Below are 26,707 nucleotides of genomic sequence, written 5' to 3' on the forward strand. Positions count from 1 at the left end.
CTAAAACAGAGGAGAATTTGTGTTAACCATCGTCTCAAAGTTATGGTTATACCTTTAACAGTTCAATAACTGGATTTTCTTTCCTTTTTTATTTGACTTGAATATTTATAACTTAAATTTACATCATTTTGAAATAAATTTGCATTTGTTTCAATTTTTCTCAATGTTCTTCTTTCCTCGCATTAGGATGGCTCACCTTGGGTCCTAGTCTTACAAACAGTAATTTTAATGCTGAAGTTTACAGTTCGTACTTTACTGGTACAAATGTGCATCTGACTGGCTGTACGGAAGAGATTGAGAGGCTTCGTCCCAAATCACCACCTCCAAAATCTAAATCTGATAGAGGAGGTGGAGCATCTAGAGGTGGAGGAAGAGGCGGGCCTTCAGCAGGACGTGGGGAGAGAGGAAGAGAAAGAAACAGAGGAAATTTCAGAGGAGAAAGAGGAGGATTCAGAGGTCGAGGAGGTGCCCATAGAGGAGGATTTGCTCGGTGATGACAGTTGTCTGTAGAAGCCTAAAATATCTTCAGTTGAAATGACAATGAGGAGCAGGATTTCAGAATCACTGTCTGAAATAATCAGTGCTCTACTTTTCTACCTTTTTTGACATGTACTATTTAACCATGGAATATACTTCCATAAAAATAAAATGTACACCGGCAAGTTGTACATTCTCGTCATGAAAAACATTTTGTAATGATCAAAGTATAGTGTGGTCGCCTTTAAATCTGATACTGTAATTCAGGTTGTTCTCAATTTAAAACTCATTGCAAAGTATTTTAAAGCTGTAATATCTCAATTCAACCTTGTACTGTTTTAAAAGTTCAGAAGCTAAATACAGTGTTTGAGTTAGTTGTTTTGAAGTTATTTGTATTTTGTCCTTGTATATACCCTTGGTACATGTATTCCGTTTGATCTTTTTAGTGACAGAAATGTAGTGCAGATTTCTTTGTAAATGGATGCTAAATAAAAAGCAGCTCCTCCCAAAACCCACTCAAAATGGGTCGAATAACCTATTGTTGAGTAAAATGCTGTCAACTTCAGTCTAATCATTGGAGCCAAGACTATGTCCCCAGTACACTCTGCTATTAAAATACAGCAAGGTTATTGGAGTCTAACAACATTCCAATATGTAGGAAAAAATAAGATTGGCCAATAGCAGCTGTGCACACTTGTATTTCAACCCTCAGTAAAATTTCAAAGGTAAGTGCATAATGCTAGTCTGTGCCATGCATTGTAATGCTACCTCTTTAGAGCTCCAGCTTATAAACAGATATAAATTAATAAGGCTTTGCGTTTCTTACACAGCACATTTATTAAAGTAAAGCAGAATGCTCAGCTTGTTTTAGATGATTGCTACAATGCTGTAGTTTTTTTCTAAAATTCTGATCCTTGCATTTTCCATCACCATTTCTTGTTAAGTTTCACAGTAATATTTCATCAAAAATGATCAATGTGCAACATCTAGTAGGAGAGGCATACATCCAGTAGTGACAAATTGGGACACAACAGATCGTTGTAGAGTGGATGACAAGAAACAAATTACTGGAGGAGAAACCTCTAAGTGAATAGCAAGAAGCCATGGGACCATATAAATTACTGCGCAAATGGCTACAAAAGCTATCAAATTCAATTAACTTTACTTTCTTAGTAAATCATACCGTCAGCCACAGAGGTTTGTACATATCTGTTATGTCACTGTCTTTTAGTATCAGTTGAGCTCTTATTTTTAATATAGAAGTCTTATCTTTTATTTTTTTAAACAAACAAGAATGAAGATATTCAAGAACTATGCCAGGTTAAAACTGATTATTACGATAGTCAAATCTATTTGATGTCTTCAACTTTTGTTGAGGGATATCACAAAGTCTAAACGGGTTTCCCCTTTTTACTCCACCAGTATGTAAAGTTGATGGATCAAGCTATGTAGGCAATCTCTGACCTGTTGGTTAAGATAAACATGATTAAAATGAGTTTTGACGTTCTTGGTTTCCAACAGTGCATTGTGTATTTTGGAATTGTTAACTTTATCATTTGAATTGATGCTTTAAAACTACACCAAGTGAATCTTTGGTACTTGAAACATTGTATTTAAATTCTTTAAGTACAGAATGAATTTATGGCGTATCACAGTTTTAAATGCATGCTTTAAATATGCGATTTGTGATGAACTGTAGTTCAATATAATCTAACCAGATAAAATTGTTTTACTACACTGATAATTTGCAGATTATTTTTTTAACATGTTAAGATACTTGACTGAGCTTTTCTTCACTGATATTACAGATGACAAGTACTTGGTGCATGTTTTTAAAAACTGAATAAATAATTTTTTTTCAAATTTAAGTCAAATTGTATTTGCCTTCAGACCGTCCTAACTTTGGTCTAGATACCCAATGTTCATGGAAGTTGAGTACACCCACTCAAAAAGAAATTCCAGCCAGTCAATCTTTCAGATCTTGTCTACAGACTAATTGCTTTTATTCATAAAGCTCCATTAGCAATTAGGAAAATCTGCTATCTAAATAGGAAACTCATCCAAACACAATTGTCCAGATCTTCCAGAGATTGTTGGATACCGAACATACTCCAAATTATGTGCAATTGGACCCCAGGGAAGTCCCAACGTAAGGACCCCGTGGGAATTGCCCAGTAAGTTTCAGTTTTCAATGGGGACACTCCAAAAATCTCCAATTGAGTTAGCATTGGACACCTCAAGAGGGTTCCAACTTGGTTAGCTGGATAGTTCCCCAGGAGATTTTTTAAAAAACCATGGGTGGGATTCGCCATTTCAGAAACTAAGTGTTGATGCTGAGACTGAATAGGTGAAATTCTAGGACTAAATTGGTGCCGGTCCCGGTGCAATTCAGGATCCATTAATGGGCTAGCACCAATTAAGCCACGTGGAACAATATCGATTCCAATGAAAAAGGTGTCCGATTCGCAACCCCAGGATGAATAGGCAACACTGTTCCACTGGCATCAACCCCTGTCCCACACACCCATTAACCCCAACCTGGAGGGCGCACGAACCCCACCTGTCAGTAGTGTGCTTGCTCCCCACCCTGCACCACATGCCAGCTCCCATACCAGCCACCTTGACTGGGTGTCCTCGCCGAACCTGCAGCCCCTCACCGCAGCAGAGCGGTGGGCAGTGGACCTGGTCAAATGTTGGCATCGGGCAACCAAGTGAGATCCTGCTGTGCTGCAATTTCCCATGGCATGATTGGCACGACCCCCTCACCACCATCCCAACCTGTAATGCAATCATGCATCACATCTTGTGCTTTGCAGGATCACTTGGCGGCGGAGTGTACCCCAACCACCAAGCAGATTCCAGTGATAAGAAGGGGAGGGATAGCGAAGGGAGACTCCAAACATCAGCCCAAGATACCCCGGAGCACCAGTCTGGGGACGACACTGACTTCCAGTCACAGCTGGCTCCAACACCCTCCACCAGGTGACACTGTCACTGAGTGATGTGGCACAGTCCCAGAGGGTGGCTCAGTCCCTGTGCTCCATGGCCGCGAACATGGAGACCCCATGTTGAAATGGGAGCAGACCTCTAGCAGTGGCAGGGGAGCCCCAGTACATAGAACAGTACAGTAAGACGTCTTACAACACCAGGTTAAGGTCCAACAGGTTTGTTTCGATGTCACTAGCATTCGGAGCGCTGCTCCTTAGGTGAATGAAGAGGTATGTTCCAGAAACATATATATAGACAGATCTGTCTATATATATGTTTCTGGAACATACCTCTTCATTCACCTGAGGAAGGAGCAGCGCTCCGAAAGCTAGTGACATCGAAACAAACCTGTTGGACTTTAACCTGGTGTTGTAAGACTTCTTACTGTGCTCACCCCAGTCCAACGCCGGCATCTCCACATCATAGAACAGGCCCTTCGGCCCTCGATGTTGTGCTGAGCATTGTCCGAAACCAAGATCAAGCTATCCCACTCCCTGTCATTCTGGTGTGCTCCATGTGCCTATCCAATAACCGCTTAAATGTTCCTAAAGTGTCCGACTCCACTATCACAGCAGGCAGTCCATTCCACACCCTAACCACTCTGAGTAAAGAACCTACCTCGGACATCCCTCCTATATCTCCCACCCTGAATCTTATAGTTATGCCCCCTTGTAACAGCTACATCCACCCGAGGAAATAGTCTCTGAACGTGAGGAATTGAACAAACTAATGTGATATAAAATAGTTCAAATATTAGTTACAATCATGTCGATGTGAGCCAGTCTGATAGTAGTGAGTTCACAAACAAAGGACAAAGGGATTTAGAAGGCATGGCAAGGATGTGGAAAAGGATGCTGGGTAACAAGAGGCCCAGGGTGAAGGAATGCGAAGTGAGCCAATGAGGCTATATGGCCAGGTCAGGAGGTGTATAGGATGACCTATGGGAATCTTGTATGTGAAACCTGATGCCATTTGAATGAGATTTGTAAAGATTCCTTTGTCTCCGATCTCACTCGGTTCTGGAGCTCCAGGAGACCGCTTGTGTGTTCTGAATCTCTGTGGAGCGAGTCAGCCTTGCAAGTTGGTTAAAAATAAATAATACTATACCTACAAATCCATCTCGAGTTGTATTGAGGCCAGACTGACTGGTAAAGAATTCAATATTGTCATTTGGTGCCGAAACCCGGGATTTCTCCAGACGGTCACCGGCCAGCTGCAAAATCAGAATTAGACTGATGTTGGACAAGGAAAGTGGAAATGGGCCCACAATGTGTGCAGCTGGAAAATGACCACATTGATTTTCCCCTCTTCTCATGGTCTGATTGGTCTGGTCACTCGCGGTTCGTACAGAAAGATCGTCTCGACGAAATCAAAGGTCAGTCTGGGGATTAGAAAATTAAAAATTCAGTCGATGTAGGTGCGACTGAGGGTTAAAAAAAAACTGATGGGATATCATAAGATTGATAGTTCAGTTTTGAGTTGATTTTGGAATTGATGGGATGTCGGAAAGACGGTTTAATTCCACGCGTGTGTTTTTTGGAATTGATGGGACGTCGGAAAGACGGTTTAATTCCACAAGTGTTTTGGAAACTAGTTGATTAAGCTAAAATTATATCCTTGGACTGTAGTGGTGAACAACGCAGTCTTGAGGACTAGTTCGAGATTATGGGGAATTGCTTGGATAACACGAGTGATCCAGGCAGTTCATTGCGAATATTATGTGATATTTATCCAGATAAAGCGAGGGATTTTAGAAAAATGTCAGCAACTTTAAGGAAGTAATTGGGTGACGAATGGCCACTAGGGAACACTAAAGATCTGGATATCATTAAGAAAATTCAGGGTGAAATCTGGAAAAAGAGCCAAAGTATGAAAGCAAAAGAGTTAATTGGATTATGGAGACAATATTGTCAAGAGGAGAGGGATAAGATCATGTTATCAAGTTGGCAAGAAAATGTCCTTAAAATGGGGATTCCAATTAGTGAAGGGGGGAACCAGAAAACTCTGGAGATCTTGAAAAAGGAGTGTGCATTCAAAAAACGCGCAAGTAAAGAGAGGGAGACACCTAGCGGGGCAGACTCGAGTAAAAAAAAAAAGGGCTACGTAGTTCAATGGCTGGCCTTGCATTGACAGAGGCAGATGATGACCTAGAGAACTAGACCATGTCGGGTAGAGTCCCGACTGCACCAGTAGCATTGTCTGCACTAATTCCAGAACCACCAGGGTATCATAATTTATATCCAGTCACTGCTCCCCAGATTCAAATCATGCCAGCCTCTCCAGTCCCTTCGATTGATAGTTTGAGTCCTATTTCTGCACCTTCACTGTCTGTTAGAGAAGGGGAGCTCTGTTCCACAAGCCCAGTTAGCTCTAGGACCCGATCTCGGACAAAGAGAGGGGCCTGATCCTATCCAGAAACAATTAAGCATTCCACCTAGATCCCTTAAGACCGATATGGTAGGATAGAAAAGTATGAGAACAAAGAAAGGGGACAGGAATAGTTCTGAGGAGCCGGAGCTCCCCCTATCGGAAGGGAAGGACGTTGACGTCTTTGAAGACCCAGAGGAATCTGCTATAGTGCCCCCTAGTGAGACTCTGAGACAGTTGCCGATTAGGAAAATACCCAACCCTGATGCTGCAGCAGCAGCAGCAGCCCAGTCCACGATAGATGTTTATTTCCCATGGAGACCCAGTGAGATGATAGCTTTCTGGCTGCAATCCCAGACAGGAAGAAATCTGCTGCTTTCATGGACTATCTGAGAACTACCATCTCAGTTTATCAAGCTGATTCAAGGGACCTCTGGGCCCTAGTCCAGCAGGTTTTAACCCCAGCAGAGTACCGCAGTCATCTCAACCACTTGAATTATGCAAGCTATGCCGCACTTCACCAAGCCCATGCTTTGGACAATGATAGACGGGCACAAATCCTGAATGCTTTGAATGCCACATTTCAAAAGCCCATGAACATCTCTGCTATCTTAGACCTCAAACCTAAAAAGACTGAGGAGCCAGAGGAATTTCTGGAACGTTTTAATGAAATCTACCGTGGGCAGTCAGGCGACTTGCTGTACCAAAATGGTCAGAATTCCCCCTCAATATTGTGCTATGTTAATGCATTGCTTACCACCTTCCGTGGCTACTGCCGTGAAATGTAATAACATGAATTGGACAGAGAACGACCCTTCCCAGATGGCCTGGGCAGTCTGATTTTATTGGCAGGAGGGTGTAGGCCAGGAAGGAGGCTCAGTTACAAATATTAAGACTGAGTATGTAATGAAAAAGGATGATCTGAGATCCCAACCAGCGGCAGATACGGTGGCTTACCAGCTGGAACCCCAATATTGTGACCTTGGGTGGGTGGATCAACACTGGGGAGGATATCAAACCCACACAAATGGACCCTCAGCCCCTCTTTATGGCTCACCGTATGCACCAACAGCTTTACAACTGCTGCCCCCTCTGAGGGGCCATTGGTCTACAGGGAAAAGAGGATGGGTCAGACATAGAGGGAACAATGCATGTTTTACTTGTGGCCGTACAGATCACTGGCATCAGGAATGCCCCTGTAAAAGACGGGCAGCAGAAGGAGACTACCCGACCCAAAGGAGAGGGTACCCACCAAGGGGAGGACAGATGAGGTACACCGACTTCTCCCAGCCAAATCCTTTCCCAACACAAGATTGACTAGCTAATTTAGTCATAAGGACTCCAATCGGACAGGGAACATATTATCTCTCTGCAGATAGGAGATCATCATTACCCATTTGTAATCGACACTGGAGCAGCCATGTCTTCGGTGCAATCAAAACTTCGACTACCACTATCCGACCACACCCAGCATTTGTCGGGGTTCCAAGGACAGGTGTGTGAGTATCCTATTTCTGAACCTGTGACAGTCACTTATGAGAATAAGTCTACAGATCATCAGTTTGTGGTGACTACTGGATTGGACTGTAACTTGTTGGCCTGAGATTTACTGTGTATCTTCCAGTTACAGCTAGAGTGCGGAGACAAAGGGGTAACGGTTCAATCATGGAGGATGAGACAACAGTGCTATATTTCTATCACACCCCAGTGGTGGACGTTAGACATTGAACATTCACTGCACCACGTGACCCTGAACATTCACTGCACCACGTGACCCTGGCCTATGACAGAACCGGACAGAACAGGGAGTTGGAGGACAAATACCGGCCATTAATTGGGCCCGAATCGCCAGTCAAGATTACAGCCACAGTCACGGGAAAAGAAGGCACAGCCGATTTTGTAACAATACCACCACATTTATGGCCACAGTCAGCTTCTGTAGGCCCTCATATTACACGTCAGGTCCACGACCAGTACCATGCCAAGGATCTGGGGCCTATGGTAAGGAGGGCAGTGGATCATTCAGACCCAACAGAGTACGCACTTCAGATCACCGGGTAAATATTTATACTGACTCACGATACGCCTTTGGGGTAGTTCAAGACTTCGGACAGCTCTGGAAGAATAGGGGATTCCATACCTCGGCCGGCACGGAAATATACAAACGGTAAGACCCCAGTTGACGTTGGTAATGAACGAGCAGATTGTGCAGCGCGGACAGCCGTGCAAATTCAGCAAGTGATGGTGCCTAAAATGTTAAGTCAGACTAAACGTTCTGCAATAAATAGGTCTGCCTCTGACAAAGCCAATGCCAACCATCCAATCATAAGGTTACAGGAGGACGCTCCTGAGAGTGATAAACAAATGTGGAAATGGTTAGGTTGTACATATGATTCTGTTTCTTTTTTTTGGACCACGCCAGCACATCAGACTTGTATGTCTGATGTACTGGCTTTATGGGTCATTGAATGTGTACACTTTGCAACTCATTGTGGGGCTCGGGGAACTAGTGATTTGTTGCTGGACACTTGGTGGCACCCTAAAATGCAGGGGTTGGCCCAGAGTATCAGTAATCGGTGTTTGATTTGTCAGCAATATCACACCGGCAAAGGTATCCCTTGTGGTTGAGTTGGAAAGATGTCAATGTTATAAATATGTTTTGGTCATTTTGGATGTGTTCAGCAGATGGGTTGAGGCGTGTCCGACTACCGATAATAAAGCTGCTACTGTGCTTAAAGTTCTGATGCGGGAAATCATTCCCCGGTACGGCATACCAGCTCAGTTAAGTTCTGATAACGGGCCTCATTTTATTGGACAGATTAACAAGGAGTTCTGCTCCCAGTTGGGCATGTGCCAGCAGTTACACTGTGCGTACAGACCGCAGGCGGCCGGGTTGATTGAGAGACACAATCAGACCCTCAAAACTAAATTGGCTAAATTAAGAGCAGACACGGGACTGACATGGCTTAAGTTGCTCCCCGTTGCCCTCTTCCAGCTGCGGGTTACACCTGCGGGACCGGCCCTCCTGCTGAGATCCTTTATGGCAGGCCCCTTAGAACTCCCTGGAACCTGCATGTCCCCAGACTGGTTCAGTTTCACCATATGAGTGAAGAAATGACTACTTATGTTCTAGCCCTTATTAAGGTCCTCAAGGAGCTCTATGGCCAGGTCTGCGCGGCTCACCCGTCATCGTCCCCATTACACAGCTCGCTTTCAGTGCAGCCTGGTAGTTATGTTATGGTCAAAAGTTGGACTCGGCCAACATGATACATTACAGGTAATACCTTACAATGGTCCATAGGTGGAGCCCACATGGGCAACAGCATGATACAATTATATACATGGTGAATGGTTACTGCAATACGTTCATCACATTCACCCACTGTTAAAAAAAAATGAAGTCCGGCGGGGGTGAAGGGTTCATAGGTTCAGCCTGTCCGGCGCACGGATCGTGCACTGTGATCGCCGAAGCTCTGGTATCGCAGCTGGCCCGGGTGTCGAACTCATCCGTGCGGGCATGGGTAGTGAAGTCGTCGGTGCGGGCACAGACGTGGACTCCAGGAGCGTGTCTTCTGGAGCTTCATTCCTGTGGGTCGGTGAAGGGGGAATGGAGAGCGGGAAGGGGTGCGGGTGCCATGTAGGGGCAGGGGCGCTGGTCAGCGTAGGTTGGGCGGGGTAAGTTGGGGTGGCGGTGGTAGTGGAACCTGCGGGTGCCAGGTCCCGGAGGTAAACCGTATCCTGTCGGCCGTCAGGGTGTGCTATGTATGCGTACTGAGGGTTGGTGTGTAGGAGCTGGACTCTCTCGACCAGGGGGTCGGACTTATGGCTCCTGACGTGTTTGCGGAGCAGGACGGGCCCCAGGATGGAAGCGAAGCCCCAGCGGTGGATTTCCATGTCTGGATGAATGAAGCTCTCCGTGCTCCCGGAGTCGAACAGGCAGGATGTTTCGTGTCCATTTACCCGGACGGTCATGGAGCTCCAGAGGTGTTTGGGTCGCGACTGGTCAAGGGTGACCGCGCTGAGTTGCGGGTAGCTGGCGTGGTCGGAGGTGCTGGGGTGGTCCCAAAATGGCTGCCCCTGTCGGTCGCACGTGTCGGGTGGCGTTGCAAATGGCAGTCAAGATGGCGGCCCCTGTCGGTCGCATGTGTTGGGCGGTAAGGAAGATGGCAGCCCCCATGACTCGCACGTGGTGGGCCGCGTGGGCGAGGATGGCCAAGGCGGCCCCCGTGAGTCGCCTACGTTGTGCGGGCTGGAAGATGGCTTCCCCCATGGACAACACGAGGCCGATGACGCGTCAGGGGGGGCGGGGGAGGGGGGGGGCGCCGAGCCGGCAGGCAAGTTGCTACACTGCGGGATCTGCGAGCCTGTGAGTCTGAGGGTCGGGCCTGTGATTTTGAGGGCTTGGACCTGGCCAGGCAAACCTTAGCGAAATGTCCTTTTCTTCCACAGTCGCTGCAGTTCTCGTTCCGGGCCGGGCAGCGCTGCCTGGGATGCTGATGCTAACCGCAGAAATAGCAGGGTAGGCCCCCTGACTCCAGTCACATAGGTGTCCCGGACGGCGAGGCCCATATGTTGAGTAGCCGTAATGGCCTGGTAGTTGCAACTTCGCGCAAGGACTTTGAGGTTGCGTAGGTACTCTTCCAGCGATTCCCCAGGGCATTGGCGGCGAGTACCGAGGAGATGTTGCGCGTATACCTCGTTCACGGGCCTTACATAGAGGCGCTCTAGCATCACAAGGGCATCTGTGTAAGTGGAGGCTTCCTCGAGCTGCACAGAGATTCGATGGCTCACCCGGGCGTGGAGGAGGCTCAGCTTCTGATCGTCGGAGATGGAAGGCGAGGAGGAGGCGGCGAGGTAGGCCTAGAAACAGCGGAGCCAGTGCAAAAAAATCCCTTTGGCCTCCGCGGCCTGCGGGTCGAGTTCCAGTCGGTCAGGTTTGAGGGCCGATTCCGTAGTGGTGTTGTAGTTGATTAAATTGATGCGACCATCAATTCATGCAAAACCAGGAGTAGAAGTAAACTGTGGCTTTAATCAACTAGAACAGTGCCTGCCTGCGACTGGTCTGCTAGTGAGAGCTGCCTTCAGGGCTACTGCTCTTTATACCTCCCCTCAAGGGGTGGAGCCAGGGGCAGAGCCCACAAGGCACCAACATGATACATTACAAGTAATACCTTACAATGGTCCATAGGTGGAGCCCACATGGGCAACAGTGTGTCACAGTTATATACATGGTGAATGGTTACTGCAATACGTTCACCACGCAGGCCAAAAGCCATAACTGACCTAGAGTGTCTGGCCAAGATAGGAGTTCCCATAGTGAATGGGCAACACCTAGCATTCCAATGCTCAGGAAAGACAGCTTCATACACATCTGGGGATTGCAAGGTTACTGTTCACCCTGTGCTGTGTGTTGAACAACATCCACTTCCCCGAATTGACCTTTTTGCTGGCCTGGCTGATGGACAGAAATTTACAAAATAGACCTATTCAGATCCATTTACAAATGCACAATTATGAGAATCACAAAACTATCTTGCATTACAACATACAAGGGACTGTATCGATATTGTCGTTTGCATTTGGGATAATGTCACTTCCCAACCTTGTTTCAAAGGGCTGTGCATCAGATCCTGAGTGGCTTGCTTGGAACTCAGTGCTACCTTGATGACATCTTGGTAATGGTGGGAGGTCTTACAATACCGGGTTGGGGTCCAGCGGGTTTGTTTCGGGTCGCTGGCTTTCGGAGCACTGCTCCTTTCTCAGGTGAATGAAGAGGTATGTTCCAGAAACATATATATAGACAAAGTCAAAGATGCAAGACAATGCTTTGAATGCGAGTATTTGCAGCTAATTAAGTCTTTACAGATCCAGAGATAGGGGTAACCCCAGGTTAAAGAGGTGTGAATTGTCTCAAGCCAGGACAGCTGGTAGGATTTCGCAAGCCCAGGCCAGATGGTGGGGGATGAATGTAATGCGACATGAATCCCAGGTCCCGGTTGAGGCCATACTCGTGTGTGGAACTTGGCTATAGGTTTCTGCTCGGCGATTTTGCGTTGTCGCGCGTCCTGAAGGCCACCTTGGAGAATGCAAGGGGAAGGAGCGGTGCTCCGAGGGCCGGTGATTTGGAACAGGCCTGTTGGACTTTGGCCTGGTGTTGTAGGACTTCTTGGTAATGGGCAGGGCTGATGAGGATCATCTCAAGAATTTGGATGCCAGCCTACAAAGGCTAGAGGAGTATGGTCTATAGGTTCACAGAAGCAAATATGAGTTTGTTCAGACCTCTGATTAATATTTGAGGCATGTCATTAATTCTGCTGGGCTTCACACAGCACTCTCCAAGGTCAAGGCTATTGTGGGTGCTCCAACTCCTCAGAATATCAGCCAGCTTCGCTCATTCTTAGAACTGCTGAATTATTACAAGAGATTCATTCCACAGCTGGAAACCCCTATTGAAACTCCTGCACAAGCTTATCTATCGGAACAAAGCCTGGAAATAGACAGAAGCCTGTGATACTGCCTTTAAGAAGGCTAAAGCAGCCCTGACAGATTCTGAGATACTGATGCACTTTGACCCCTCCTTAATGCTACAACATGCATGTGATGCTTCACCTTCTGGAGTTGGGGCCATTGTCTCACACATAATCTCCTCTGGTGCAGAAAGGCCCATAGTGTTCTCTTCACGGATTTTAAATAAAAGAAAGAGCCATAATGCTCAAATCAAAAAAAAAAAGTTGGACTCGGAAAGGGCCCTTCCAAGTTCTCCTTACCAGCCCCACTTCAGTTAAAGTGGAGGGGCGGAGTGCTTGGGTCCACCTCAACCACTGTAAAAAGGTCGGTCACTAACCTGCCTCCCTTCCCCAGCGCTGTTTTACAGGTGTGGAGCATGATGGGGTGGCTACGCACCGCATGTGTAATCTTCGGCCTCGCCTCGCTTGGAGTGACATCGGCGACGGAAATGGAAAAGGGCAATATCATCTACATCTGTAAATCCAACCAAACTACAAGGACATTTCACTTCTGCAGAGGTGACGTTCTTCGCTGCCCCCATATACGAGGACATGGTATCGACTCATGGAAGGTCATCAGGTTAACGAACAATGCGGGACTCATGAAGCAATTGCACCGGTCCCGGCGATGGGAAGGGAACATTGCATGGACATTGCCTTGTTTTTGGAGTACATGTAAATTTGATTTTGGATGTGTTAAGATTGGTGCCATAAAGGTAAAGTCAGACCGTACGGAGAGGGTAGGAAGAGGTTGTGAGAGAGAGAGGGGGACTAGAGAGAGGACGGGGCATGTGAGAAGGGAAGTACAACTAGAACATAGGTTATCAGGAGATATACTTAATTCATTTAGGACCCAGAATGAGGAAAAACTGGGCAGTATGAATCTCTTCTACAAGATCTACCACCGCTTGTATGGCCAGGGATGGGTTGTCTACTACCCGAACCCCGCATCGGTGTCTAGGTTATTTTCTGTTTCACCGCTTTGGGGCACTCCCCAAACGGTGGTTCATTGTCAGCGTTCTGAGCCACCGCCCGAGCAAGTCACTCTTCCTTACGATCTGTGTTCAGCACCACCAGCTATTTGCCTTCACCTTCCTCGGGATAATTCCCACGCACAGTATGATAAACTGCTTGGGGTAACTGGGGATTAGGAGGTTGGAAGGACTGGTTGATAAATATGGCCATGTATTTAGCAGTGGCACTCGGCTGCATCTTTGTGGGCCTGGCCATCCTTAAATGCATGATGGGTAAAATGCGGGGTGCACTGGAACAGATAGACGCCCCTAGAATCTTGGCTGTTAGGATCCACGAGGGTGCAGTGGATGACGGAGTGCTGCAACAGGAATTGGAAATGCAGCGACGAATCTTCTTAGATGAGGGGCCGTAGCTACGGATTGGACCGATAGGTTATCATGAAATGATAAAAGGAGGGAATGAGGAATTGAACAAACGAACGTGATATAGTTCAAATATTAGTTACAATAATGTCGATGTGAGCCAGTTTGATAGTAGTGAGTTCACAAACAAAGGACAAAGGGATTCAGAAAGCATGGCAAGGATGGGGAAAAGGATGCTGGGTAACAAGAGGCCCAGGGTTAAGGAATGCGAAGTGAGCCAATCAGGATATATGGACAGGTCAGGACGTGTATAGGATGACCTATGAGAATTTTGTATCTGAAACTTGATGCCATTTGAATGAGATTTGTAAAGATTTCTTTGTCTCTGATCTCAATCGGTTCTGGAGCTCCAGGAGACCGCTTGTGTGTTCTGTATCTCTGTGGAGCGAGGCCAGACTGACGGGTAAAGAATTCAATATTGTCAAACGTCCACTCTATCTATCCTGCTCATTATCTTATGATCCACTATTAAGTCGCCTCTCATCCTCCTCCGCTCCAAAGAGAAAAGTCCTAGCTCCCTCAACCTTTCCTCATAAGACCTATCCTGCAAACCAGGCAGCATCCTGGTAAATCTCCTTTGCACCCTTTCCAATGCTTCCACATCCTTCCTATAATGTGGTGACCAGAACTGCACACAATACTCCAAATGTGGTCTCACCAGGGTCATGTATAGTTGCAGCATAACCCAGCGGCTCTTAAACTCAAGCCCCCTGTTAATAATTGCTAACCCGCTATAAGCCTTCTTCACAGCTCTATCCACTTGAGTGGCAACCTTCAGAGATCTGTGGACATGAACCCCAAGATCTCTCTGTTCCGCCACATTCCTCAGAACCCTCAAAACCCTGCCATTGACTCTGTAATCCACATTCAAATTTTTTCTACCAAAATGAATCACCTCGCACTTATCAGGGTTAAACTCCATCTGCCATTTTTTGGCCCATCTCTGCATCCTATCAATGTCTCTTTGCAGCCTACAACAGCCCTCCACCTCATCCACTACTCCACCAATCTTGGTGTCATCAGCAAATTTACTGACCCACCCTTCAGCCCCCTCCTACAAGTCATTGATAAAAATCACAAATAGCAGAGGACCCAGCACTGATCCCTGTGGTACACCGCTGGTAACTGCTCTCCAGTCTGAAAAATTTCCATCCACCACCACCCTCTGTCTTCTATGTGATAGCCAGTTATTTATCCAATTGGCCAAATTTCCCTCTATCCCACACCTCCTTACTTTCTTCATGAGCCGACCATGGGGAACCTTATCAAACGCCTTACTAAAATCCACGTATATGACATCAACTGCTCTACCTTCATCTACACACTTAGTTACCTCCTCAAAGAATTCAATCAAATTTGTGAGGCAAGACTTACCCTTCACGAATCTGTGTTGACAATCCCGCAGAAAGCTGCATCTTTCCAAATGGTCATAAATCTTATCCTTCAGGACCTTTTCCATTATCTTCCTGACCACCGAAGTAAGACTAACTGGCCTATAATTACCAGGGTCATTCCTATTGCCTTTCTTGAACAGAGGAACAACATTCGCCACTCTCCAGTCCTCTGGCACTATTCCCGTGGCCAGCGAGGACCCAAAGATCAAAGCCAAAGGCTCTGCAATCTCATCCATTGCCTCCCAAAGAATCCTTGGGTATATTCCATCTGGCCCAGGGGACTTGTCGACCCTCCGGTTTTTCAAAATTGCTAATACATCCTTCCTCAGAAGATCTACTTCGTCCAGCCTACCTGCCTGAATCACACTCTCATCCTCAAAAACATGGCCCCTTTCCATTGTGAACACTGAAGAAAAGTGTTCATTCAACGCCTCTCCTATTTCTTCTGACTCCATGCACCAGTTCCCACTGCTGTCCTTGACTGGCCCTACCATCACCCTGGTCATTCTTTTATTTCTCACATAAGAGTAAAAATCCTTGTACAAGAGTTCACTCCGGTTACACCCCTATCCAACAGAGTAGCCTGGGGGCTATCAACCACCCCGAGGGAGGAGGTGGTGATGAAGGGGGGGGCCTCGTGCATGTAGCTCCTGCAGGGGAGGTGCTGGAATACCACCGTTCCTAGGACCTCTTCCCCCCCCCCCTCCCTGTCCCTGGCGCATCCAGTGGGCAGCCGGCAGACAGCAGTCTGGCACCACGCGACTTGGGCACCCGAGCAACATCCAGGCCTGGTTGTTCCAGAGGCCGGCAGACGAAGGCCCAGGTCACAAAGCAGGCTTCACAGGCCGCCTCCACTCCTGATGTACCGCCTGGTGGGGGATCCACCTAGATGTACCATTAGGTCCCGTAAGCCAGAAAGGTAGACACCAGTTAAGATGACACTGGTGCAGCACATAGGATAATATGACACTGGGGCAGCACGGTAGCATTGTGGATAGCACAATTGTTTCACAGCTCCAGGGTCCCAGGTTCGATTCCGGCTTGGGTCACTGTCTGTGCGGAGTCTGCACATCATCCCCGTGTGTGCGTGGGTTTCCTCCGGGTGCTCCGGTTTCCTCCCACAGTCCAAAGATGTGCAGGTTAGGTGGATTGGCCATGATAAATTGCCCTTCGTGTCCAATATTGCCTTTCGTGTTATGTGGGGTTACTGGGTTGTGGGGATAGGGTGGAGGTGTTGACCTTGGGTAGGGTGCTCTTTCCAATGGGCTGAATGGCCTCCTTCTGCACTGTAAATTCTATGATGATAATAATGATGTTCACATGTCCTTAGTAAAATGAACACCTGCGCACGAAAATTCCAATCTGCCTTGGTGCTCTTTTTTAAGCGTGTGAGGATGGGCTGAGCTGGCTTAGAGGGGGGGTGCAGGGAAATGGGCGGATGCTGGAGGTGGTCACAGGCCGGGGCAACTAGTTTGAACCTGGCACATTGCCTCGGTACCCCCCCCCCCCCCCGTTCCTCTCGCCCAAACCTCACCCTGTCCTCACCTCTGCCACCCCAAGGGTTCTGTGGGACCGTGATGGCATAGCCAGCCCACATACAGGCCTCACCCAGGTGGACAGTAGGAAGTGCTACCATGGGCAAGAGTCAGACGTTATCAAATGATGCAGAGCACCAGAGCTGATCGGAGACCGGGTCATCATCATCTTCCATCCCATGGGCCAGATCCACTGTTACTACCAACCCAGGACCAGCACCCGCAGATCGGAGGAGAATTACAAGTGAGGTAGTGTAGGATGGATGGTCATGGAAGGGGGTGGTTGCTTTCGAAGTTGCCATAGATTTGATGTGAATTACTTATGGACTGTCATTCCAGGGGTGATATCAATCCTCCGGCACCTCACTCAGATTGTCATTCATTATGCCTCAGTCAAGACCAGGGTGGGGGGGCATGGGATGGGATGTTCGTGCTTTCGACCAGGCCCCCTAGTCGGTGAACCTGGAGGCGGTCAGAGCGTCCCGTGCGGCCTCCTGTGCCTGCCCGGGCCCCATGCCTTGCCCATGCTGGCCGCCCTCCGCATCCTCCCCATCGGACGAGGCCTGCCGCTCATTCCCTCCTCCAGCACGTCGCCCCTCTGCTGCGCGATGTGTAGGATGCAGCAGGCCACGATGATGTGGGAGCCTTTCCTAGCGCTCTACTGGAGGGCCACTCCAGAGCGGTCCAAGCACCTGAACCGCACCTTCAGAATGCCAAAGTACCGCCCGATCGTGCTAACCACTGTGCTACCCTACTGCCCTGTGGACAAAGGGGAACCAGTGGATGTACTGTATTTAGATTTTCAGAAGGCATTTGATAAGGTCCCACATCAAAGGTTAGTGCAAAAAAGAGAAGCTCATATGTACGGGGTAACATATTGACATGGATAGAAGATTAGTTAGCTAGCAGTAAACAGAGGGTAGGCATAAATGGGTCATTTTCTGGTTGGCAGGATACGACTTGGATGAAGGGATCAACGGTAGCACAGTGGTTAGCACGGTTGCTTCACAGCACCAGGTTCACAGGTTCGATTCCCGGCTTGGGTCACTGTCTGTGTGGAGTCTGCACGTTCACCCCGTGTCTGCGTAGGTTTCCTCCGGGTGCTCCGGTTTCCTCCTACTGTCCAAAGATGTGCAGGTTAGGTGAATTGGCCATGCTAAATTGCCCTTAGTGTCCAAAAAGGTTAGGTGGGTTACTGGATTACGGGGATAGGGTGGACGTGTGGGGCTTAAGTGGGGTGCTCTTTTCAAGGGCCGGTGCAGACTCGATGGGCCGAATGGCCTCCTTCTGCACTGTAAATTCTGTGTTCAATATATGAGTGCTAAATTTGCTGATAACACAAAAATAGGTTGGATAGTAAGATGTGAAGAGAACACATGTAGGCTACAAAGGGATAGAGATAGGTTAAGTGATTAATGAGCAAAATCCTGGCAAATGAAGTATAATGCGGTTAAGTGTGTAATTGTCCATTCTGGCAGGGAAAATTAAGCATGTTATCTAAATGGTGACATATTGCAGATTTCTGAGATGCTGAGGGTCTCAGTCTCCTAGTGCATGAATCACAAAAGGCTAATACACAGGTACAGCAGTTAGGAACGCTAATAGACTTATCATTTATTGCAAGGAGAATTGAATACAAAAGTAGGGAGGTTAAGTTTCAGATATACAGGGCGTTGGTGAGACCACATCTGGAGTAATGTGTACAGTATTGGTCTTATATAAGGAATGATGTTCATTGGAAGCAGTTCAGAGAAGGTTTGTTACATTGATACCTTCATTGGATAGGTTGTCTTATGAGGAAATATTGGACAGGCTAATCTTGTATCTGCAAATGTTTACAAGAGTAAGAGGCGACATGGTTGAAATATAAGATCCTGAGGTGGATGTGGAGAGGCTGTTTCCTCTTGTGGTAGAATCCTGAACAAAGGGCTCCTTTCTCAAAATAAGGGGTCACCCATTTAGGTCAGAGATGAGGGGATTTTTTAATCTCTGAGGAGAGTCTTCTTTGGAACTCTCTTCCTCAAAAGGCGGTGGAAGCAGAGTCTTTGGATCTAAAGCAAAGGGAGGGTGAAAGGTTATCTGGGGTAGGTGGGGTGAAAGGTTATTGGGGGTAGACCGGGGACGGTGGAGTTGACAATCCGATCAGCCAAGATTTCATTGAATGACGGAGCAGGCTCGAAAGGCGGAGTGGCCTTCTCCTCCAAATGTGTAAATTTGTATGTATGTTTCTAAGACCCAAGGCAAAGTGGACGTGACACCGTTTCTTGTAGATAGTGGAGATCCCACTGCATATTTTAATTTTGTTATTTTGAAAATTTGGATGTTCTGTTAACATTTTTTTACAGTAACTATCGAACTGAAGCGCATTGTGGTTTGATTCCATTTAAATTTAAATTTGACTGATCCTACTGTTAGCCAGTGCCACTTCCTGATTTCAAAGTTTGTTCAACTGACACAGTTATTTCCCAGGTACTGGAGCAGGTATAAGAATTTATTTACTGAGGTGGAATCTGCACACATCACTCATCCTCCGTGTCCCACATCGCATTGATTCTGGCACAAGGCAACTTGGAATGATAAATGGCTTTTGTATGTTTTATGTTCAGTAGGTCTCACAAGAGGTTATGAGTCTTGTCCGGTTGTACACTAACTGTTTATTGATGGGACTTCCGGTGGCGACCATGGAGTGAGTGGTCGCATATTTGGTGGCTCCCGCTCATGGCATTTTTCGAACCTTTTCCCCGGCTAACCGGTGGATGTGAGATGGAATAAAGATGCAAGAGAGTGAGGAGAAGAGATTGACCCTCTGGTGTACGGAGCTGAGGGCCAGAACCGGTAGAAAAAGGGGGAATCAAGTGGTTGAAGCTGGTGCAGCACCTGCAATGCACGTGGAGATGGCGGAGGGGCAGGGAGCGGCTCTGCCAGTTCAGACGGATCAACTACAAAGAACAAACAAAGAACAAAGAAATGTACAGCACAGGAACAGGCCCTTCGGCCCTCCAAGCCCGTGCCGACCATACTGCCCGACTAAACTACAATCTTCTACACTTCCTGGGTCCGTATCCTTCTATTCCCATCCTATTCATATATTTGTCAAGATGCCCCTTAAATGTCCCTATCGTCCCTGCTTCCACTACCTCCTCCGGTAGTGAGTTCCAGGCACCCACTACCCTCTGCGTAAAAAACTTGCCTCGTACATCTATTCTAAACCTTGCCCCTCTCACCTTAAACCTATGCCCCCTAGTAATTGACCCCTCTACCCTGGGGAAAAGCCTCTGACTATCCACTCTGTCTATGCCCCTCATAATTTTGTATACCTCTATCAGGTTGCCCCTCAACCTCCTTCGTTCCAGTGAGAACAAACCCAGTTTATTCAATCGCTCCTCATAGCTTATGCCCTCCATACCAGGCAACATTCTGGTAAATCTCTTCTGCACCCTCTCTAAAGCCTCCACATCCTTCTGGTAGTGTGGCGACCAGAATTGAACACTAGACTCCAAGTGTGGCCTAACTAAGGTTCTTTACAGCTGCAACATGACTTGCCAATTCTTATACTCAATGCCCCGGCCAATGAAGGCGAGCATGCCGTATGCCTTCTTGACTACCTTCTCCACCTGTGTTGCCCCTTTCAATGACCTGTGGACCTGTACTCCTAGATCTCTTTGACTTTCAATACTCTTGAGGGTTCTACCATTCACTGTATATTCCCTACCTGCATTAGCCCTTCCAAAATGCATTACCTCACATTTGTCCGGATTAAACTCCATCTGCCATCTCTCCGCCCAAGTCTCCAGACAATCTAAATCCTGCTGTATCCTCAGACAGTCCTCATCGCTATCCGCAATTCCACCAACCTTTATGTCGTCTGCAAACTTACTAATCAGACCAGTTACATTTTCCTCCAAATCATTTATATATACTACAAACAGCAAAGGTCCCAACACTGATCCCTGTGGAACACCACTGGTCACAGCCCTCCAATTAGAAAAGCATCCCTCCATTGCTACCCTCTGCCTTCTATGGCCTAGCCAGTTCTGTATCCACCTTGCCAGTTCACCCCTGATCCCGTGTGACTTCACCTTTTGTACTAGTCTACCATGAGGGACCTTGTCAAAGGCCTTACTGAAGTCCATATAGACAACATCTACTGCCCTACCTGCATCAATCATCTTAGTGACCTCCTCGAAAAACTCTATCAAGTTAGTGAGACACGACCTCCCCTTCACAAAACCGTGCTGCCTCTCACTAATACGTCCATTTGCTTCCAAATGGGAGTAGATCCTGTCTCGAAGAATTCTCTCCAGTAATTTCCCTACCACTGAAGTAAGGCTCACCGGCCTGTAGTTCCCGGGATTATCCTTGCTACCCTTCTTAAACAGAGGAACAACATTGGCTATTCTCCAGTCCTCCGGGACATCCCCTGAAGACAGCGAGGATCCAAAGATTTCTGTCAAGGCCTCAGCAATTTCCTCTCCAGCTTCCTTCAGTATTCTGGGGTAGATCCCATCAGGCCCTGGGGACTTATCTACCTTAATATTTTTTAAGACACCCAACACCTCATCTTTTTGGATCACAATGTGACCCAGGCTATCTACACCCCCTTCTCCAGACTCAACATCTACCAATTCCTTCTCTTTGGTGAATACTGATGCAAAGTATTCATTTAGTACCTCGCCCATTTCCTCTGGCTCCACACATAGATTCCCTTGCCTATCCTTCAGTGGGCCAACCCTTTCCCTGGCTACCCTCTTGCTTTTTATGTACGTGTAAAAAGCCTTGGGATTTTCCTTAACCCTATTTGCCAATGACTTTTCATGACCCCTTCTAGCCCTCCTGACTCCTTGCTTAAGTTCCTTCCTACTTTCCTTATATGCCACACAGGCTTCGTCTGTTCCCAGCCTTTTAGCCCTGACAAATGCCTCCTTTTTCTTTTTGACGAGGCCTACAATATCACTCGTCATCCAAGGTTCCCGAAAATTGCCGTATTTATCTTTCTTCCTCACAGGAACATGCCTGTCCTGTATTCCTTTCAACTGACACTTGAAAGCCTCCCACATGTCAGATGTTGATTTGCCCTCAAACATCCGCCCCCAATCTATGTTCTTCAGTTCCCGCCTAATATTGTTATAATTAGCCTTCCCCCAATTTAGCACATTCATCCTCGGACCACTCTTATCCTTGTCCACCAGTACTTTAAAACTTACTGAATTGTGGTCACTGTTACCGAAATGCTCCCCTACTGAAACATCTACCACCTGGCCGGGCTCATTCCCCAATACCAGGTCCAGTACCGCCCCTTCCCTAGTTGGACTGTTTACATATTGTTTTAAGAAGCCCTCCTGGATGCTCCTTACAAACTCCGCCCCGTCTAAGCCCCTGGCACTAAGTGAGTCCCAGTCAATATTGGGGAAGTTGAAGTCTCCCATCACCACAACCCTGTTGTTTTTACTCTTTTCCAAAATCTGTCTACCTATCTGCTCCTCTATCTCCCGCTGGCTGTTGGGAGGCCTGTAGTATACCCCCAACATTGTGACTGCACCCTTCTTATTCCTGATCTCTACCCATATAGCCTCACTGCCCTCTGAGGTGTCCTCTCGCAGTATAGCTGTGATATTCTCCCGAACAAGTAGCGCAACTCTGCCTCCCCTTTTACATCCCCCTCTATCGCGCCTGAAACATCTAAATCCTGGAACGTTTAGCTGCCAATCCTGCCCTTCCCTCAACCAGGTCTCTGAAATGGCAACAACATCATAGTTCCAAGTAGTAATCCAAGCTCTAAGTTCATCTGCCTTACCCGTAATGCTCCTTGCATTAAAACATATGCACTTCAGGCCACCAGACCCGCTGTGTTCAGCAACTCCTCCCCGTCTGCTCTGCCTCAGAGCCACACTGTCCCTATTACCTAGTTCTCCCTCAATGCTCTCACCTTCTGACCTATTGCTCCCGTGCCCACCCCCCTGCCATACTAGTTTAAACCCTCCCGTGTGACACTAGCAAACCTCGCGGCCAGGATATTTATGCCTGTCCGGTTTAGATGCAACCCGTCCATCTTATACAGGTCACACCTGCCCCGGAAGAGCTCCCAGTGGTCCAGATAACGGAAACCCTCCCTCCTACACCAGCTGTTTAGCCACGTGTTTGTCTGCTCTATCTTCCTATTTCTAGCCTCACTGGCACGTGGCACAGGGAGTAATCCCGAGATTACAACCCTCGAGGTCCTGTCTTTTAACTTTCTGCCTAGCTCCCTGAACTCCTGCTGCAGGACCTCATGCCCCTTCCTGCCTATGTCGTTAGTACCAATATGTACAACGACCTCTGCCTGTTTGCCCTCCCCCTTCAGGATTCCCTCTACCCGTTCGGAGACATCCTGGACCCTGGCACCAGGGAGGCAACATACCATCCTGGAGTCTCTTTCACGTCCACAGAAGCGCCTATCTGTGCCCCTGACTATTGAGTCCCCTATTACTATTACTCTTCTGCGCTTTGACCCTCCCTTCTGAACATCAGAGCCAGCCGTGGTGCCACTGCTCTGGCTGCTGCTGTTTTCCCCTGATAGGCTATCCCCCCCGACAGTATCCAAAGGGGTATATCTGTTCGAGAGGGGGACAACCACAGGGGATTCCTGCACTGACTGCCTGCCGTTTCTGGTGGTCACCCATTTCTCTGCCTGCACCTTGGGTGTGACCACATTTACATAACTGCGATCTATGACGCTTTCCGCCACCTGCATGCTCCTAAGTGCATCCAATTGCTGCTCCAACCGAACCATGCGGTCTGTGAGGAGCTGCAGTTGGGTGCACTTTCTGCAGATGAAGCCATCCGGGACGCTGGAAGCCTCCCGGACCTGCCACATCTCACAGTCAGAGCACAGCACCCCTCTAACTGACATTGCGTCAATTAATTAAAATTAAAATTTGTCTTTTTTTTAAATACGTTTTTTTAAAATTGCAAAGTTACTGTCAACTATCTGTTTCCTAGCACTAGATTTCTAATAGAAATGCGATAGCTAACTATAATACTCTCCGATCTCTGGCTTAGATATCCTCTAAATTATAATTAAGTTATGATGTTTAATTAGTTCCCAAATACTCAAATTTTTAAAAAAAATTTAGGTTAGAATCCCAACCAGCCACTCTGGCCACAGCTTTTCTGTGATGTCACCCCGACACACACAATTTGAAAAAAGGTATAAAAGTAAAAATAAGTAAAAATCACTTACTTACCTTCTGAGTGTCTGAGATATTCTCAGGTTCTCTCGCTGACAGAGACAGCTCCTCCACCTCCGAACCTTGACCTGCACAATGCTAATAATATAATAATAATATAATATGGCACTTACCTTACACCAATGGGTCTTATTATTAGGTTAGAGGAGGAGGGCGGGTGGGAGACACTACACGTGTAGTGTCTCGGGTTTCCTCTCCACCAGAATTTATTGGTTGGGGGCGGGGGGGACTTGCCAGAGGTCGAACTTCCGGTTCCCGCCTTATATAAAAACAAACAAAACAGAAAAGAAGAACAGACACGGGACCAGGCAAGGCTTTTTAAATACACTACTCACCTCCCAGAAGGCCCCTGCGCACCGCTGCCGCCGAAATCCAAAGGGCTGCTCCTGTAAAGGTAAGAGATTTTAAACTCACTACTCACCTCCCAGAAGGCCCCTGCGCACCGCTGCCGCCGAAATCCAAAGGGCTGCTCCTGTAAAGGTAAGGTTTTTAAATACACTACTCACCTCCAAGAAGGCCCCTGCGCACCGCTGCCGCCGAAATCCAAAGGGCTGCTCCTGTAAAGGTAAGGTTTTTAAATACACTACTCACCTCCAAGAAGGCCCCTGCGCACCGCTGCCGCCGAAATCCAAAGGGCTGCTCCTGTAAAGGTAAGGTTTTTAAATACACTACTCACCTCCAAGAAGGCCCCTGTGCACCGCTGCCGCCGAAATCCAAAGGGCTGCTCCTGTAAAGGTAAGGTTTTTAAATACACTACTCACCTCCCAGAAGGCCCCTGCGCACCGCTGCCGCCGAAATCCAAAGGGCTGCTCCTGTAAAGGTAAGGTTTTTAAATACACTACTCACCTCCAAGAAGGCCCCTGCGCACCGCTGCCGCCGAAATCCAAAGGGCTGCTCCTGTAAGGGTAAGGTTTTTAAATACACTACTCACCTCCCAGAAGGCCCCTGTGCACCGCTGCCGCCGAAATCCAAAGGGCTGCTCCTGTAAAGGTAAGGTTTTTAAATACACTACTCACCTCCAAGAAGGCCCCTGCGCACCGCTGCCGCCGAAATCCAAAGGGCTGCTCCTGTAAAGGTAAGGTTTTTAAATACACTACTCACCTCCAAGAAGGCCCCTGCGCACCGCTGCCGCCGAAATCCAAAGGGCTGCTCCTGTAAAGGTAAGGTTTTTAAATACACTACTCACCTCCCAGAAGGCCCCTGCGCACCGCTGCCGCCGAAGGTCCTGCTGGTGAGTTCTTAAATGGGAGGTTCACCCAGCAACAGAAGGAGAATCTGGAGGACCTGGCCCGGGTGGTGGATTTAATCAGGGAGGAGGTCGACCACATGGAAATGAAGCTGGTGGCCCAGGGTCAGGAGAGCCAGAAGATAGAGGAGGTGGTGGGGGAGCACGAGGAGCAGTTTCCCTCGATGGCAGCAGAGATGGGGCTGATGCGCGTCAGCAGAGGCAACTCCAGGAGGTCAAAGGCTTAGAGGTCCGGTCACGCAGGCAGAATATAAGGATCGTGGGCCTGCCGGAGGGGAATGAAGGAGCCGATGCTGGCATGTTTGTGGGGAGGATGCTGGAGAAGCTGATCGGAGAGGGTGCGTTTGCACGGCTGTTAAAGGTCGATCATGCACACAGGGCGCTAATGGGGAAGCCCCAGGGGAACGAGCCGCCGAGGGCGATGATGGTGCGGTTACACTGGTTCCTGGACAAGGAGCGAAATATGAGGTGGGCCAGGCAGGCGAGGCGCTGCACCTGGGAGGGCAGTGAAATCCGACTATACCAGGACCTCGATGCAGAGTTGGCCAAGAGGAGAGCGAGCTTCAACAGGGTCAAGCCGGCCCTCTACAAGAAGGGGGTGAAGTTTGGGCTACTATACCCGGCACGTCTGTGGGTGACCTACGAAGGCCAGGAATTGTACTTTGGCTCGGCGGAGGGGGCGGTAGAATTTTTCAGAGACAATGGACTGGCAGGAGAAGGTGGACCTTGAACTTTGATGAGGATGTTGTTATGATGTTACAGTTAATTTATGTTTGGGACCATTTCTTTCTTTTTCGGCTTCAGGTTTGTTTTTTGTCCTTTGATAAGGGATGGGGGGGTGCTCTCTTTGTTTGGGTTTGGGGAGGGGCTGTTTTTGGTTTCTTTGCACTAATGTTCGAGCAAGGGGAGGGGAATCAGTGGGGGAGGGGGGGGTAGGATGCTAGGCGCAATGGGTGGGGGCCGTCAGGCTAGCTGGGCGGGCTAGTTCACAGAAACGCAATGGGGGGTGAGTGCAAGGTCAGTGGGGGGATGGGGGCAAGGACTGTTGCTCGGGAATCTGCAAGGGGGGGATGTACTGCTGACAGGATAACGATATTTAAAGTGTAAGCGGAGGAAGATTGATGACGGTGGGCACCCGAGGGCAGGCCTGGGGAGGTGCGGGACATGGATCTGAGATTGGACCAGTCTAGTTCAAAGTCGGGGAGGGTGTCGGCTACAGCTAAGGAGCTTCGGGGGTTCCTGGAGCACATGGGGATGGGTTGGGGGGGGTGGGGGGGGGGGGGGGGGGGGTTGTGTGTGGATCCGTGGATTGGTGTGGAGAGGCGAAAGAATTTTTGTTTTACTCGTTTACTCCCATGTGCACAAGGTGTACTCCCGAATAGATTTTTTCATGGTGGATAAGACATTGCTGGCAGGAGTGGTGGATGTTGAATATTTGGCAATAGTGATGTCGGACCATGTCCCACACTGGGTGGATTTACAAGTGAGGAAGGGGTGGGGGGCCAGCGCCCGCAATGGAGGCTGGATGTGGGACTGTTAGTGGAGGAAGAGGTGTGTGAGCGGGTGACGAA

General features: G+C 48.0%; 1 protein-coding gene across 2 annotated transcripts in view; it reads left to right on the forward strand.

Annotated features, from left to right (window-relative positions):
- The window catches only part of mettl14 (methyltransferase 14, N6-adenosine-methyltransferase non-catalytic subunit), a 117,043-nt gene extending 114,698 nt beyond the window's left edge, over positions 1 to 2,345 (forward strand). For both annotated transcript variants that reach the window (XM_072496179.1, XM_072496180.1), the window contains one exon: positions 187 to 2,345. In XM_072496179.1, the coding sequence (XP_072352280.1) occupies positions 187 to 494 (308 nt within the window). In that variant the 3' untranslated portion in view covers positions 495 to 2,345. The remainder of the gene's footprint in view (positions 1 to 186) is intronic.
- Positions 2,346 to 26,707: the final 24,362 nt, after the last annotated feature.

This window comes from Scyliorhinus torazame, chromosome 3 (assembly GCF_047496885.1).
Source record: "Scyliorhinus torazame isolate Kashiwa2021f chromosome 3, sScyTor2.1, whole genome shotgun sequence".
NCBI classification, from domain to species: Eukaryota; Metazoa; Chordata; class Chondrichthyes; order Carcharhiniformes; family Scyliorhinidae; genus Scyliorhinus; species Scyliorhinus torazame.